Source organism: Fulmarus glacialis, unplaced genomic scaffold (genome assembly GCF_000690835.1).
Source record: "Fulmarus glacialis isolate BGI_N327 unplaced genomic scaffold, ASM69083v1 scaffold7062, whole genome shotgun sequence".
Lineage (NCBI taxonomy): Eukaryota > Metazoa > Chordata > Aves > Procellariiformes > Procellariidae > Fulmarus > Fulmarus glacialis.
In genome coordinates this window covers 31,858-47,985 of record NW_009197093.1, presented here as the reverse complement: position 1 = coordinate 47,985, position 16,128 = coordinate 31,858, and the positions used below count along the sequence as shown (strand labels likewise).

At 41.4% G+C, this 16,128-nt stretch overlaps 1 protein-coding gene across 2 annotated transcripts in view; it reads right to left on the bottom strand.

Annotated features, from left to right (window-relative positions):
* The window catches only part of PARVB (parvin, beta), a 39,152-nt gene that overhangs the window by 13,245 nt on the left and 9,779 nt on the right, over positions 1–16,128 (bottom strand). For both annotated transcript variants that reach the window (XM_009572406.1, XM_009572407.1), the window contains 4 exons: positions 10,899–11,001; positions 7,462–7,602; positions 6,466–6,581; positions 803–861 (listed from right to left, as the gene is read on the bottom strand). In XM_009572406.1, the coding sequence (XP_009570701.1) occupies positions 803–861; positions 6,466–6,581; positions 7,462–7,602; positions 10,899–11,001 (419 nt within the window). The remainder of the gene's footprint in view (positions 1–802; positions 862–6,465; positions 6,582–7,461; positions 7,603–10,898; positions 11,002–16,128) is intronic.

Sequence of the window (16,128 nt, the reverse complement as noted above, 5' to 3'; positions counted from 1 at the left end):
TCCACACAGAGATGTTATGATCTCATTTTTGAGCATTTCCATCTGAAAGATCTTCCCCGCTGAGCTAGCCACATGGTACTTCATTTATCTTCAAAGTCGTGGAAAGCTGAGCCAACTCTACAGGGAGCCAATACACTGATAAACTGAAGGAGAGCTCATGTAAGCCCCTCTTAGAAGAGTTGCCTCTAGGCCTCACGAAGGAAAATCTCAGCTTTTATTTGCAGCCAAAGTGCATGTCTAGCCTTCTCCTTATAAAAAGGACTGTAAAAACATAAAGCAAAGCAATCCGTTGCAAAAACTGGAGAGGGAAGAGGTTTATTTATTTATTTTTGCTGAGCTCTAGTCCTGAGGTACTACTGAAAACAGAGGTCATCTCTCCTTATAATTTTAACAGGGTATCACTTCAGTTTTGAGAGGTATTTCAAAGAATCGCCTTTTGTCAAACTAATTCTTCCCCAAAATTGGCCCTTCACTTGAGAGAGGCAACAGCATTGGGCAGAAATTAGTTATATATGGTTACCTTCAGAAGGCAGGGGAAAAAAAAAGAAGGCCCACAAAGGTCACTTTCAATGAACTATTCAGTTAAAAGCTTCTGTACAAGAATGTCAAGAAGACACTTTTCTCCTTTGTAACATATTTCCAGACACCAAGTTATTTCTATGTAGTTAAAAAAGCACCACATTAAGGGATTTTGTTAATTTAGCAGGAGCGGGGGGAAGATTAAGTCTCTCTCTCGTCTCTGTAAATGATCTCACATCATGCACCACGGACACACTCTGAAGCTAAAGTGTTTTGTGCTTACTCTGTTGTAGTCGTCAGCTCCTCTGTAACATGAGTGGTCTGAAGGAGGCCTTCACGTTTCTGGAAAGGAAGATGGAGTTAGAAACTGATTCGGCGTTAGTAAAGGAGAAGCTCATTAGGGGCTCTGCAGCATTCAACATCTTTCAAAATCCCAGAGGAGAAAACTGGATAAAGTGTGCCCACTAAGTTTTGTAGAGGTAGAGGTGAAACAGCTGACACAGGAGGGCTCACTCCCAAAACAGTGGCATTTATGAGGCTGACAGCCAAATGGATGTTTGGGAAATGTATATATATATATGTGCAGCCAACAAACTCGCCTACAATTCTCCTTCTGAGACCAGTGTCAACATCGTGCCTGGAACATGAGAGAGTTTGTCAGCCCCATCTTAAATTCCCCAAGGGCACTCGTTCATGTCACGGTGTCAACCAACAATTTGACACAAGTGGCAGCCTGGCTCTCCGGAGAGGTCTGGGGCTGAAATAACACGGACGGCTGCCCACAGGCCAGGGCTTCGGTGTGCTGGCAAAGCTCTCCAGGCATGAGGGCGGCTCTCCTAGAGCAGGCATGTTACTGAGGCCACCAGCCACAAGACCGTCAGGAACATATCCACCAAGGAAACGTAGGGAGCATACAAGGCCAAACTAGTGATTTCCCAACGAATAGTATTTCCCTGTTACCGGGTTTTCTCTCCTTGGGGTAATTTTCTGCAGGAATAAGGAGTCTCCTACCCAACAGAGAGTTAACATGCGGTGAGACTTGGTTTCAAAACAGCTTTATAACAGCTTCCTCGACACAGGTGGGGTCAAATGTTTCTGAGCCTCTCCAGAGTTTTGGAGACATGGCACATGCCTCTCGGAGGCTGGAAGTGCTTTTACCTGAGTCAAAAACTTTCTCAACATCTCTATGGGTCCCTTCCAAAACTATGGGATATAGCCTTATGCCTGAATTTCTTTCCTCCCTTCTCTACGCTTAAAAAGCTGACACAAAGAGCTCAAATCTCAGCAGCCATCTAGGAACCAGGTCTGTCAGAATGACTTACAGCAGGGTTAATAAAGCTGCTAGCTTAGGTAAGCAGGGAAATCACCCCCCCAGGCACAAGCTTCGTACACATATGCCATCTCAATCATTTACACCAGCTGAACCCCAGACAAGAACTTATTAGGGAGAACAGCTTCGAAGAGAAACACATCCTTCCCCAGAAGCAATCCGAGAAATAAAAATTGACATCTAAAAACCAGTATGAAGAACTCCTGCCTTTCCACTCCCTACCCAATGAATGAAGGCAGCGTTGCTTCCTCAAGCCACCACCCAGGGAGCCTGGCTGAAAGCACAGGGGGAGCCGTGGCCTCCCATCGCTGCGCTGTTACAGCTCCGTGCCTGAGCTGGGCCCTGTGCTGGATGCCGCCAGCTGGCCATGTCTTCACAGCCCCTCACTTCTCTATCATGCATACATCTCATCCTGCTCGCCCGAGGGAGCCGTGGGAACGGCGCCAGAAGGTTTGGTGAAACAAGCCAGGATGACAGCATGGATAGAAAAATGAGGAAGCATCTGACAGGGCAATGTTTTCTTGCATACAAAACAATGTTGTCTTTATTCCATCCCACCATGTCTCTGCTTTATTAACACAGGTTTCTGGACCTTACAGGCACCACATTCCCTTGGGAGAAGATGCTGTAAGCTGTGAACAAAAACTCAGTAAGTGGTTACTAGTGAATAATGCCTCCAAACGCCTGATAAGAAAAGAGGACTGGATGCCAACACTGACTCCCCAATAGGTGGAAAAGGCAGCATTTCTGCGTAGCCCCCTCCAAGGCAGCTGAGCATGCTGCTCGCACAGCAAGCCTAGGTCCCTTGGCCTTGCAATCCAAAAGCAAATGTCATTCCTTGATAAAACTTTGATTCCTTTGCACCAGACACATTTATTTTTCATCCTGCCTTGCCTCTGACCTTTCAGCCTGCAACTCAGACTACAAGGGAATGACTGTAAAAATACCTCAGATCTCCCAGCAGCACCAAGGTGGGACATGCTGCAGTTTTAAAAATGAGGATGAGGAAAGCTAAGTGCAAAAGACGGCAAATTCCTGAGCCTTGTAAAAATAGCCAACACAGTGAGCCTTAAGAACAATTTTTACACTTATTTCTGAGAAGGTTTTTGTTTTCCTGAATTAGGGTATTTCTTCATCATGCAAGTTTACATTTCAAATATCAGGCAGTAGAGTCAGCTGGAAAAAAAATCTCAGAATTTTCTGTTCTCACTGGAAGCACGCACTGAAACCACAAAGTTTCTCTCCTCCCTACCCTCACTGAGGAGGGCTGGAACAACAGGCATGTGCTGAGTGACACCAGTATTAAAACATGTATCATTTTAGACTCTTAACTCAGCACTTGGAGTAGCTATCAACAGGATCTTAACCCACCTAAACCCTTGCTCTGCTAGGACATGTATACCTTGGACATATATTGCCATGGTTACAAAATTTTCTATTATTTCACACAAAAAACACCAAGAAAACCAGTTCTGGAGGTTGATTTCAAAAAGGTTTGAAAGTAACTAGGTTTCAGGTTTTCTACTTTTGAGAGGGGCTACCTCATGATGTTTTTCTGCTAGGTTAGTCTTGTAGTTGTTCTAGGTAATATTGACAGACAGATAGATAGGTAAAGGTTTTTCCTGCCAAGGAAGGTAAAGCAGAAAGTCCTCTCAAAAATCCTTGCGGGTTTCTGAGCAAACTATACAGTGCAGGACCAAAAAAAGGATAGTGCATTGTTTGACAGATACAGATCCAGCTACAGAGCTTTCTCAGACTCTAAATAAACTATTTTTAATTAAAAAAAAATACAGCACCTTAGGAAAGTCTCAGTCTGTCACCTCAAGATGCTAAAGGAAGGGAAGAATTTAAGGGGAGGGTAGAATCACCACCAGTCTGTGGAGATCTTGATAAATACTTTCCGTGTAGTACAGTGCTGTCATAATATTACCTCACTTTATGGAGCACGACACTAAAAATTAGAGAAGAAAAAGCCCACAACACTTACACAAGCTAATAAGGTATTCTGCATTGCTCTGGGATGGGCTATGGAAATGCACACAACTTGGCTAAGCAGTAACTTGCTAAACCAGTATGACTCTCTTATTTTCATAGTGTAAGCACAGCCCTTCTGGGCAAGAAGCACGTCATGCATCTGCACAGTGTGAGGATGGCTCAACGAAGTTGATAATGGTAATACTAAGTGCCAAAGTCACCCATGAAAGTGAGACTTAACTTGTTTTGAAAATTTCAGTGTGGGTGAGTTCTTGCACAATACTCCCACAACATCTTGCAAGGTTTTCTTGCTGTGGGGTCAATTCTGCAAAGCTTACAAAGAAATCACGTAACAAACTTGATTAATCCCCTTAAATGCATATTCAAGCAAGAAGATGCATTTAAACTAAAACCTCTCAGAGCATACATCTTATGTTAATTGTGATCTAGTTTGACAGAACCCTAATCATTATTGGGATCTGTAATAAGAGAACATTTAACAATAACTTTATAAGTATTATAATAATAATCTTCTTAATAATAGTTTCTTACTTGGATTAGGAACAATATTAACCTCATTGCCACTCTTCTGTTTGCCATTAGTATAACAAAGGCTAAATAAAATCCATTTAAAGAGATCTGTGTTACTGAACCAGCATGTATTTTTAGACTAGATTATGGATGCTGAACTACAAACATTCAATCATCTACCAAACTGTAAGGCAAAAGCTATTGTTTCAGAAGAAACATGCTTCAGTTTACACTGTGCCTTGTTTTCCATTTAAATAAACAAAGCTGAAGAGTTTCAAGCTTTTCCTAGCAGTGGGATAGGGGGGCTGAAAGAAGCCTCCTCTTGCACAGGGCCAGTTGAGGTAGGCTCACAGCCAGCAGTTGCCATAACCATCTCCAGGACCACAGGCTCTAGGTCCAAGAGCAAGAGCTTACAGCCTCTCGAGTTTAAATTAACTCTGATTATACCATTGCTCTGACACCTTCAGGCACTCCCCTGGGGACACGGGAGTTGCTCTTTCTCTCTTTCTTTCCCTGGTTTCTGTCAGTCTTTCTCTCATCCTGTCTTCACCTCAGCCTTGTCTAGTCTCAAGATGCAGGGACTCTGGTGAACCAGATACTCTCAGTAGGTGTCTTCTCTACATCCCTCCAACAGGAAAAGATATGAAAACCCCTTCTCCACAGCCTTCCCTTTGCTACAGAGGCGGAAGGTCCTGAAGCTTGAACTAAGGACAAGGAAAGGGAGGCTTTATCTCTTTACCTAAGTTTTTTTTCTGACTTATCAGTTACAGAAGACACTTCACTGTACTGGGCAGAAGGAGATTTCTAGCACCAGGGTGTCACAGGACTGTTGACCACCTTATATTTACATTTTCCTCCTACCTTTCCAAGACAGTCAAAAGAAATCTAAGAAGAAATTAGTCTCCTATTTACGTTCATGTTACTTTATACCTGACTCACCGTTCTTAAAATGAAAGAACTACAGCAGCCTGAAAGCAGTTAAAAATCTCCTCTTAAAGATAATACATACATTTACTGTGAGCCAGGGAGTATCCATCAATTACTCATTTACATCACACCCTGTACCTCTAGAGCATTCAGGCAGGCAGCCTGGAAAATGCCATTATTTAAATGTAAAGCAACATGAGGCTGGCCTAATCAACCACCATGCAATCACATCTTGTAAGGGGATCCACGTTTGCAAAACAGTGTCCAAGATCACTTTATCTTCTTTATTCTTGAAAGGAAACCTACTACAGCCTGACAGCTCTAACAGTAAATGGCACGTACAGAAAGCACTTCCACAGCCTGCTGCCAGCAGCTGAGCCTGCCTTGCAACAACAGCGCTGAGCACCACAGCAAACAGTCACAGCATGATCAGGGTGCCAGCTGGAGCAGCGCTGCCCGGTGTTTCAACAGCTGTTGAGAAAAGCTGGGTTCGCATGCCACAGGCTGTACTGCCACAGGAGCTTCAGTTGGGATAGAAGGCAAGACAAAAAGCAAGAGCACATATGCTCCGATAGTAGAGTCTTCGTAATAACTAGAGCAGTATCTAGGGCAGGAGGGAAGAAGTCAGGGTTCCTCAGGTCAGATCTCTTCTCCATATCTAAGGAAGGCTAACAAAAACACAAGGCTGTGAAAGAAATGATGAAAGTCTACTAGCGTGCCAAGGAAAACAACACGTCTAAGTCTGCATAACAAGTCATTGGGGAAAAACAACATCAGTAACAGGCTTCCCAGACTAGGGAGATTCTACGTGCTGAAACTCCTTTCTGTGCTGTTTGTGTTTCAGTGGCTTCTCTACAAAAAATGCATGGCAAAACCCATTTACTAAAGTGCCAGAAATTATAGACACAACTCTCTCTTATACAAAATCCCATCACATGTTTTTAGCTTGATATTGCAGTAGCAAATGGTGGTCCCAAACATATTAAAGATATGATGTTCTCGGGATCACATTTAAGCACACCAAAAATGCATTCCCAGGACGGGGACTCACTAAACAACTGGGACAAAAATTTTCTAAATGACAAGAGATCAGGGGGCAATGGTTGGGAACAGCCCAGTACTGCAAAATCAGAGCGACAAACAGTGATTGTTCTGATCAGTTTCTCTCATGAGTTCATACTCACCCGTACAACTACCACTTGTACAGACACGTGTTCAGGTAGTCGAATGGGAGCCCGGAAATGCATTGCCAAAGCTACCAGAAGGTGAAGAATGGAAATCAGATTCTTGCCATGGATTGCTGCAGGGAACAAGGAAAATGAAGCAAATTAAAGAATACTGAGGCCTTATTTTAAACAAAGAGCTCTGGGAAAAAGGCAAGAAAAAGGCAGTGAAAAATGCCTTTGGTGAACACAGCCTTTTTTCTTTTTATCCTTCTTCCTCTTTTTCCTAAATTAACATGGCCTACAATGCAATTTTACAGGTAGCAAAGCCTAGATTCAACCCTCCCTTTAAGTTACGTGCCTAACTTAGGAGTCCAAACACTTCAGCTCCCTCTCTAGTCAATGAAGACAGGCAGACTCAATCACTTGCCTTCCACTGTAATGGAGAATATTGGAGAATTCTGCTTTTAGCAGACTTGCAAAGTGTTAAGACAAACTTTCCTGGCTGTAAGAGATGAACCCCACCCACTACCTAGGTGAAGGGACTTCTCAAATTCCAGTCTCACTTTCGGATTGTAACAAGCCATGCTTAAACAGAGGGCACTTTCTGCTTAGCCTGTCAGAAGCTGCATCCTCCAGCAGGATGCAGGATCCTTTTACTCTCACTGCGGTGGCCTGAGGATTAGACCACTCTCTGGTACTTGAATGACTAACACATTCCTCATATCTGTAGGGATTCAAAATCAGGAAGCAAACAAAAAACTTTCTAATGAAAGCATATCCTTAAAGGAACAAATTACTTCAATTATCCCATAGCCATGTACATCTGTGCTTAAACAAAGACCACAGAAGAAGGCACCAGTTACAATCCATACATGGATGTGGTAACACCCTCTCTGCAAATAAAGAAATAATTTTAAAAAAACACACTGCATCACAGACAATATGATCAACCTATTGATTATCATACCCTCCTTGCCTGTGAAGCTGAGACAGAAAGCATAACAGAGTCCTTACAGTCAACGTTCCACTTGATTGTCCAGCCATGGGGTCGGAGTAAATCATGGACAGCTTCCAGGACCGTCTGCAACTTCTGTTTCTGACCAATTTCAGATTGCGTCACTTCTGCCACGTTCAGTTTACGGTCAGCCAATTTTTCTGTATTTGAAAAAAAGAACAACAAAAAGAACAGACAAAACCAGATTAAACAAGGGCCTGGGTGGGAATAACGAGCACAGAGCACTGGGCAGAGCTGGACTCTGATAGAAATTTTCCAAGAGAATGATTTTTCTCTGAAAGCAAAATAGCTGAAAGTAAACCTTTCATCAAAGTATGTCAATTCCATTAAAACCTGTGATAGAAAACTGGTAAGATCTGGCAGAACACGTTCATCAATCAGGTGTCAAAATATGTAACAACTTTCAGATAGTAAGTAATAACAGATAAGTTAGTAATAACATTTATTGTACCTCCCATTCTCTTTCACTGCTGAAAAGCATTTGGCACAACACAGCCTTCACTACACAAGGAATCTGCGCAGGTTTAATGGACTTTTCTAATAACAAATTAATTTAGGACAAAGAAGGGGAAATATTGTGTGAACATTTACTTCAGCTTGATAAGCTTTATTTCAGGTTAGCTGAAGGTATGAATTTAAGCTAAAGCAAACTTTGCCTCCTCAAACCATCAAGAGTCATACTCACATGACCCACAGATTTATACTGCAACTAATTTAAAGAAAGAAGTAAGTTGGTACAATCTTGTCATGTTGTTACGACATTGTCACATCATGGTTGATTACTTCCAAAAATGAACTAATGCAGGAAAATTTTGTAAAATGCCATTACTAAAATTTGAATTCTGTTTCTGTAATATAATTATTTGTCATCAAAGTCTTAGATAAGTCATTCTTCTCTTCCTCTGCATTGTGGCCCTTGCCAAAGACACAGGAGCTGAATTTCTCTAAAAAAGAAAAAAAAGAAGAAAGAGAGCTGAGGAAGGTGGGGTAGAGTCCTCCAGCCACCAGAGCAATGGGAATAGCTGATCTCTTTTCTCCCTCCTGACCCTGGGGAAAAAAATTGTCAAACTCACTCTGCTGCTGGGACTAGGAGGTCAGGACTGGTTGAACATATTCCAATTATGTATTATTATTCCAGTCTTTAAAACAGAAAAACATACTTCACCAAAACTGTTTTCACAAAATGGGATGGGCTTCAACTCTAAAGATTCTTTCAGAAACATTTCAGAGTTGTAAAAACCTATTATTCCAGTAATGGAAATATTTTTGCTCTCAAGTTCAAGAGTATGTTTCTTCTGGACATTTTACCTAGCTGAAGATATATATATCTTTTTTTTAAAAAGTGACAGAAATACAAAAGTAACTGAGTAATATTAATGGGAAAAATGTTCTTTAGCCAAGATGCCTCTGAGTCTTTTTTAAACTGACTACCAAAACATGCAAATATTATTTTAAATTATTGTAGATTTTTTTTTAAAAATTATACTACAAGATTCATTTTTTGGTCACGTGTTATGGCTCCTATCTATTCTCAGCCCAAGTTAGCTGCCAGTCAGCAAGTGGAAATTTATTTCCTTTCACCCTGACACCATGTGTACACCAAGCCAGTCCAGCCTCTCTGAGTGGCACTTCTTGTACCTTGATAAAATTAACTAAACAAGGAGCTCCACCTCAATCAGTGAGACAGCCATTTGCTAATCTCTTACTCCAAACTGCTTCAAAATAAGCCCGCTGACAAGCTGTTGTCTTTCATCTTTTTTTTGTGTCTGCCTACCAAGACAGATCTTCTTGAAACATCTCTCACACACAAGGAATTATAACTACTACTTGAAGTTCAATGACCCTACTTTGTCAGCCTTTCCTGCAGGTGCCAGAAAAGAAGACTTGCACAACAGAGGGCTGACTTAATTCTGAGGCCTCCAGCATCAGGAGCACCACCACAAGCATGACGTGCTTTGCCTCTTGCATCAACGAGACAGCACGAAGATGGATAGATTCAGTAATATAAGTCTTGTTGAAGAAACCAAGACACCACTGAGGAACAACACAAGACTGGGGCTGAGTTGTGACAGCTTCAGGCCGGGGGGGAAGCATTTGCTCTCCAGCTAGAGGCCCAACAGGAAGAAAATGAGGAAAAACCAGTCCAGTTGAAGTCTCAGGCTGCAAGATGTACATGCCCACCTTTCCTTCTGTAAGATATGCCAAGTCCAACTGAGCTACATATATATGTATGTATGTATGTACAACTAAGCACTTTCTAAATGTCTGCAGGCCTGAGGGTGGAACCATGGCCTCCACAGGGAGCCTAAGAAAGCAGTGATACCTACGGCAAATGGCTACAGTGAAATGCACTACCACCTGCTGAAACAGCAGTGTCTGTATGTTAAGAAGTACAACTGTATTCACACAAATACTCCCCAGCTAAAATTAACTCTACACCCCTGCTCCCCACCATGTCTGGAGGGCCCCAGCTGCAGTCTAGCCAGACAGTGTTAAAAGTACTCTTGTTTTATTCCTTGAGTTAGTCTTGAGGAGTTCTAATTGCACACAAAGTTAATTGTTGTTAACCAATTTTAAAAGCTTGTGAATGTTCACCAAAATGCTGCAGACCTGTTATTTAAGGGGCATACGCAGAAAATTCAGTAAGCAGCATCCGTTAGCACCAGTGGAATTAGCACCACTAGGTCCTCTTGCCCCACTCTGACACATACATCCCACATCCCAGCCCACTCTTGAAAACATGTCATAAGTAAACCGAGAGCAGTCTGACTATCTGTCTCCAAGAAACAGTGTGGATTTACAATGGTACTTGAAGCTTCAAGTCTCTTTGTTTGCTAAAAGCACCCCCATAAATCATTGTATCATCATAAGGTTTTCTCCATTGTGCTTCTTGTGTGAACACACACATTGCAAAGATGTAAGGGGGTTGCAAAATCACAGCTGCTTAGCTGACTATATCCTTTCATGAATCATTCATACATAAGTGCACATTATGAGTATGTGCCTGCCGCCATGCATTCTCTTTTTCTCGTTTTCTCCCCTAAAAGTAATTCTATCAGGACCTCAGAAAAGCTCTCAGCCCAAAAGCTTTCAGAAGCAAACTATACAGACAAAATTTGGACCACGTGGCTTCTGCTTGGTCCCCCACTGTAAACATGAATCTCTTCACCTTTTTTCTGCCACATATTTCAGCTGTCTGGACTATACTTAGTCCATGAAACAAATAGCTAGGAATCATCTGGATTTTCTCCCCTTTCAGCAGACAGCCTGAGAAGAACAGATGGAGAAGCTGACACTGTAGCTATCAGTCAAACAAACTGTATTCGTGGTGAGATGGTGAGTTACTGCACAGACCTGTGGCTGTCTGCAGCTTTGGAAGGGATTAACTTTGGGCCCCTTCCAGTCTCTGGGGCTGCCTTCTCTTCTGTGAACTCACCTAACAGCTTTTGCAGCACCTGCCCATCATAAAGGTCCTCTTCAAGCTGTTTGACAATGATTCTCTCCTCCACCAGCACATCATTAATCCAGTCAATTAGAACCTGGAAGTATAGAAAAAGGAGGCAAATGTCTTAAAACCGCTGAAATATGTTCCTTCCATTCAAGGCAGTAATCAGGAACATAAAACAGAGCAAGAGCAACGATATTTATGTATTTCCAAGTTACAGAGAAATAACAGACAAAGAGATGCTTTTGCTCTATTGTTTTTAATTCAGGTCTTGCAGCATGACAATTTTAGTGCCCTCTATTTTTTCTTATTAAAATGTCTCCTTATAGCACCAATTCTAAAGCAAGCAGCAACTAGCAGCCCTGCAACAATAACCTTTGCTAGTATCTACGTTCTCCAGGTCCCAAAACTCATATCTTACCTGTTTCATGTGAACAGCAGACCTACCAATAGTCCTATGCTCCCACCAAAATCTCTACCCTGAATAGATGTGAGTGGTGTGCCAGGAAGAAGAGCTTCTAAAGAGTGAATGCTCCTGCTAACAGGAGCTAAACAGACCCATTAGCTTGATTCCTGCCATTAGCAACAGGACAAGGCATTTTATCTTAAGCTATTACAGAATACAGAAGTATGGAATAAAAATTTTGGTCAAATGGGCCTGATAACCATTCTACAACATATATAATAGTCCCCATATGCTGACTACCATAATTATAAAAAACATTCAATCACCTGCAAAACAGGAACGAACATAAAGAACCTTTAAAAAGAAAAGGAACTGAGTTAAGTTTTGCAGGTGCCAAAGATAATAATTTCCAAACAGTTACAGGAAAAACAGCCTTGACTGTTTGAAGTTGGCAGTAGTGCTTTCCTCCAATTTAGTATTTGGAAAATTAAATTGCTTTTGCAAAAATAATATAGTTCTTTGGGAAGAGATGCAGTGCTAAATCCTGCTAAATCCTTGATTCTGTAAGAGGAAGAGTATTGCCAATCATAGAAATGCAAAATCCATTAACTAGAGCCACCTAAAGCAATGAGCCTCATTTTAAAATTCTGCAGTTTTTAATTTGCTTCATATAAAATTGTGGATTCTTTAAATTCACTTTCTGATTAGATCCCATACTTCTGTCTCTTCTCAGCAGTCATGATGGCTAAGAAAGTTTTAATATACAAGAGATTGTGAAACAAAAACAAATAAACAAAATGTAGATAGGCTTGCACTGGAAAACACCCACTTTGGCAATCCAAGGAAACATGAGCATTTGAATATGTTGGTCATAAGGACATTTAAGTAATTCAGCCTGACTACTGAGGTTCATTTAATCTACCAACCTCAAGTACGGCTTAGTGTCCATAAAGAAGTTTACAATCCAAATATGAAATACTTATGCTTCATGTACCTCTAATCTCTATCTTTAGTACTTCCAAAGCATGTTGAAAATGTGCCGGGCTGAAACTCAGCTCTAAAAATAGTCTAAGTGGCAAATTTTAGCTCAGTGATATGACAACCAGTCAACACATGGAAAGCAAGGATCAGCATCAATGCTCACGTATGTAAATCACTTTTGCCCTCTAAGCTGCCCAGAGGGATGAAAAATCTCAATAATAAAAATGAGTCCTCTAAAGAGCTTACATTCAAAATAAAGCTCTTCTGATCAGTTATTCACTAGTGAATACCAGCAACTTGTATCAAAAGTGGTCTTCTCTAGAACAGGTAAAGGAAAAGTGGAGGTGACATTTGAAGGCAGATGTGGATATACAAGGATGTGCTCTGCACCAGTATTACTGCCCCACTGCTCCCCTGTGACCTTGCCAGAACCTTATCTATCACTTGGGCCATTCCCTTTATCAGATGGCCTCTGCTATGCAGTTACAGCTACCAGCACTATTCCAGCATGTGCCACCAAGGTGTTCCGGGCCATTCCCTTTATCAGATGGCCTCTGCTGTGCAGTTACAGCTACCAGCACTATCCCAGCATGTGCCACCAAGTTGTTCCATACTCTCACATCCACCTAATGCCATTTATTGGGCAGGAGGATCATACAGTTTCTCCCCTTCTTCCCCTGCCTCATGGTCCCCTCCTGCAACACCTTCATGGCTTGCACTGCCAATGAATTGACAACTGCACTTCTGCTTGAGCAGCCCAGCCTGCCGGTACACCGCCTACCCCTGTCACTTGGTGTCCTGGATTGAAAGGGGTATTGCAGCACCGTGCCCTGGCACGTACAGTCATCCTCTCACTTTGGCTGTGGTCACAGGAGCAAGGCTGGGAAGTCTGTCTCCTGACACGTGCTCCAACATGCCCTGGAAACCATCTTGCTTCTGTGTCACACAGCCTGATATATATATCACATATAGGCAGAGAAAAATGTCAAGACAGTTGTTCTTCCTGCATTTCACCCTCTAGCAGTTCTCAGGATTCCTCTTCAGCAGGCTCTGGATCAGGTAAACTCTCCCTGCCCAGTCCTCCTCCTCTAGATTTAAAGCTAGGGTTTTCAAAAAATGGTAACATGTCAGCTATCATCTGGCATAGTGCACCAAACCTTTGGATTTCCTTTGAAAACCCCAACCAAAATTAGCTCATCAGAGATTATAGCGAGCAAAAGTTAAATGCAAGAAGATGCAGCCTAAATAAAACAGAGTTAGCAGAGCTCTGGTCCACAGGTGGAGAACCATGACCACATTTGGAAAGAAAACTCCAATCAGCTATTCTTGTCTCTTTCAATCTTTTCCAGGGGATAGAAGGACATTTATGGTAAGGGGCTGGAGAGAGACATTAGACAAGTTAGCAAAGGATCACAGCTGGAAGACAATGAGAAGAGGGATACCATCTTTCACCTCGAGAACTGTTCACCAGTGACACAGAAAAGTGAGTTCTAACTAACAAGATACTTTCTTGTCCCAGATCATCTAGAAAGAGATTTTCTAAGCCTGTCACTAAGACGACTGCCCAATTCCAAAACGATACAAGTTTGACACACAGACACATAGACATCAATAGAAAAACAACTGAAGAAATCAAAGTCAAAGAAGATTTAGGTCTTCCATGAGATTTACAGAGCAGACTTTCAAAAATTATCTGAAGTTCAGCTGAAATTATCATTTGATAATCAGATCCCATTACAGTCCCTATAGGAAGAGGCCAGATTTCCAGAAGTCCTTGTTAAAGGAAGACTCAGGATGCTAAACTATTTGAAGCCATTAATAAACATTTTATTTTGTCTGTCCTGTGCTGAATGGTATTGAAGTCAGAATCTAGAAAATGCCAAGGAATTAAAAATAAAAGTCTGGAAGCACCTTCTAATGTAGGCACCAACATCCCATTTCCAAGAGCGTGGATACACAGGAATCACAAAGTGGCTTTGGGTACAGGGTATTAAAAAAGGGAAATACTTACACTATGTGCTACTTAAATGTTTCAGAGAAATTTAGCACTGAAAAACTTTTGGAAAAAAAGTACATAAAAGAGATACAAATTAAACAAGGTCTAGCCATAGTTATTTTATTATTTTAATAGCTCAGCACCTGAATGAAAGAAAAATAAGACAAAGAACATTCTAACTTCTTTAGTGTTCAGACTACAACTCCAGCCCTGCTAGAAAAAATGAATTTGCAATTTATATTTAAGAAAAAAAAAATCCAAGTGTTTTTTTTTTTAACAGCCCTTGAACACTGGCAAGAGCTGTAATTAAAAAACAAACAAACAAACAAACCCCCAAAATCTGCTGTCCCACCTCTTGATTTCCTGATTGTGTCTTAATTAGGAGCCTGGAAAAAGATTTCTGCACAGAATTTTTTATTTTTAACTTTTACAAGGGAAATAAAGCACCATATTGCTTATTGAAATGACAAACATGCAGAAATACTTTCTGACTCTTCTCGCAGGAAGTCAGCTCTCTAGTTCTTCATAGTTTCTGCTTCATGCAAAGACAGAAGCAGAAAATATTTAATAACCTAAATGTCAAAAAATTTAAACAGCTTGATACAGGCACAGAGTACTTGGTGGGAAGAAGACAGAAGGTGCAGAAGAGAGCTTTTCCTGTGCATGAAAATATGCTTAACTTTGATCTGTCTGGTCTCACACTCCTTTACCCATACCTTCACTTCTGTGCCTGCACTTCATACGTCTGCAGTTCAATATTGCCTCGGGCTACATTTGCTGCATTAAGTAACGGGTGTAAGAGAAACACTGCAGGACTGAGGAAGTGCTTTATTGCAAAGCCTGTTCTCCCAGTGTCAGCCCTAACACCATGCCTCTCCTTACACACAACGGCTAGTGAAGCCACCGCAAGATCCCACATGTAGCTAATAATCTTCAATGCACCTGAGACTCATCTTCTTATTCAGTACTTGGAGACCCACAAAACAGCATGCAGGCACATGGAAATGTTTGTTACATCACTTAACTTGTCATACCTTCATAAAAAGCTGCCTTTCTATTCTTCTATAGTATTTGGGATTAGCAGCATGATTTTAAAGCTTTAATACAATATCCCCATGTCCTCAAAACCATGCCTGCCCTTTCATGCATATCCATACTCATATAAAACATCTCTGAGCTGCATCAAATACTCAGACACATGCATTTGTAGTTGTAAAAATTTCCAGCGGTTCTTCAAATTCTGACACATTCATTTATCGTATCATTTTTAGGACAAATGCATATGTCTGGTTAAATGAACCATGTTACATTACTAAACACTGGGCTGAAAACTGAAATTCACCATGAGGCAGACAGCTGAAACAAAAGAGTGCTAGAAATCCAGAAGGAAAAATGAGTCTGCCTGGCCAATTTGGTTTTTTAGTTCATGCAAGATGGGTTTTTACATCAAACTTCACCAGCTCGGTGAAGTATTTTTGTTCTGCAGGCTGGCTGCTCCCATGGCGGTGAGGCACATTCAGAGTTAATCTGCAGAGCTCAAGGACATAAGGACCCCACAGTCACCGCTATACAGTAATGAACAAAAATGAAAAACAAGACAAAATACATGAACACATCTGGCACAACGGGGAAACAGGAAGCCCAGTGACCAAAAACAGCAAAGAAAGAAAACCCTGATTGCAATGACCCTTTTCCCCCCGACTTCTGGGAGAATTAGGAAGCAGAGATCAAAGGTATGAAAGCTTAACTGGCTTCAGGGTTGAGCATGGAAATTAATATTAAAAATTCATATTCAGGCCTGGAAACTATTGACTAAGGACAAAGCACTGGCAGCCTGT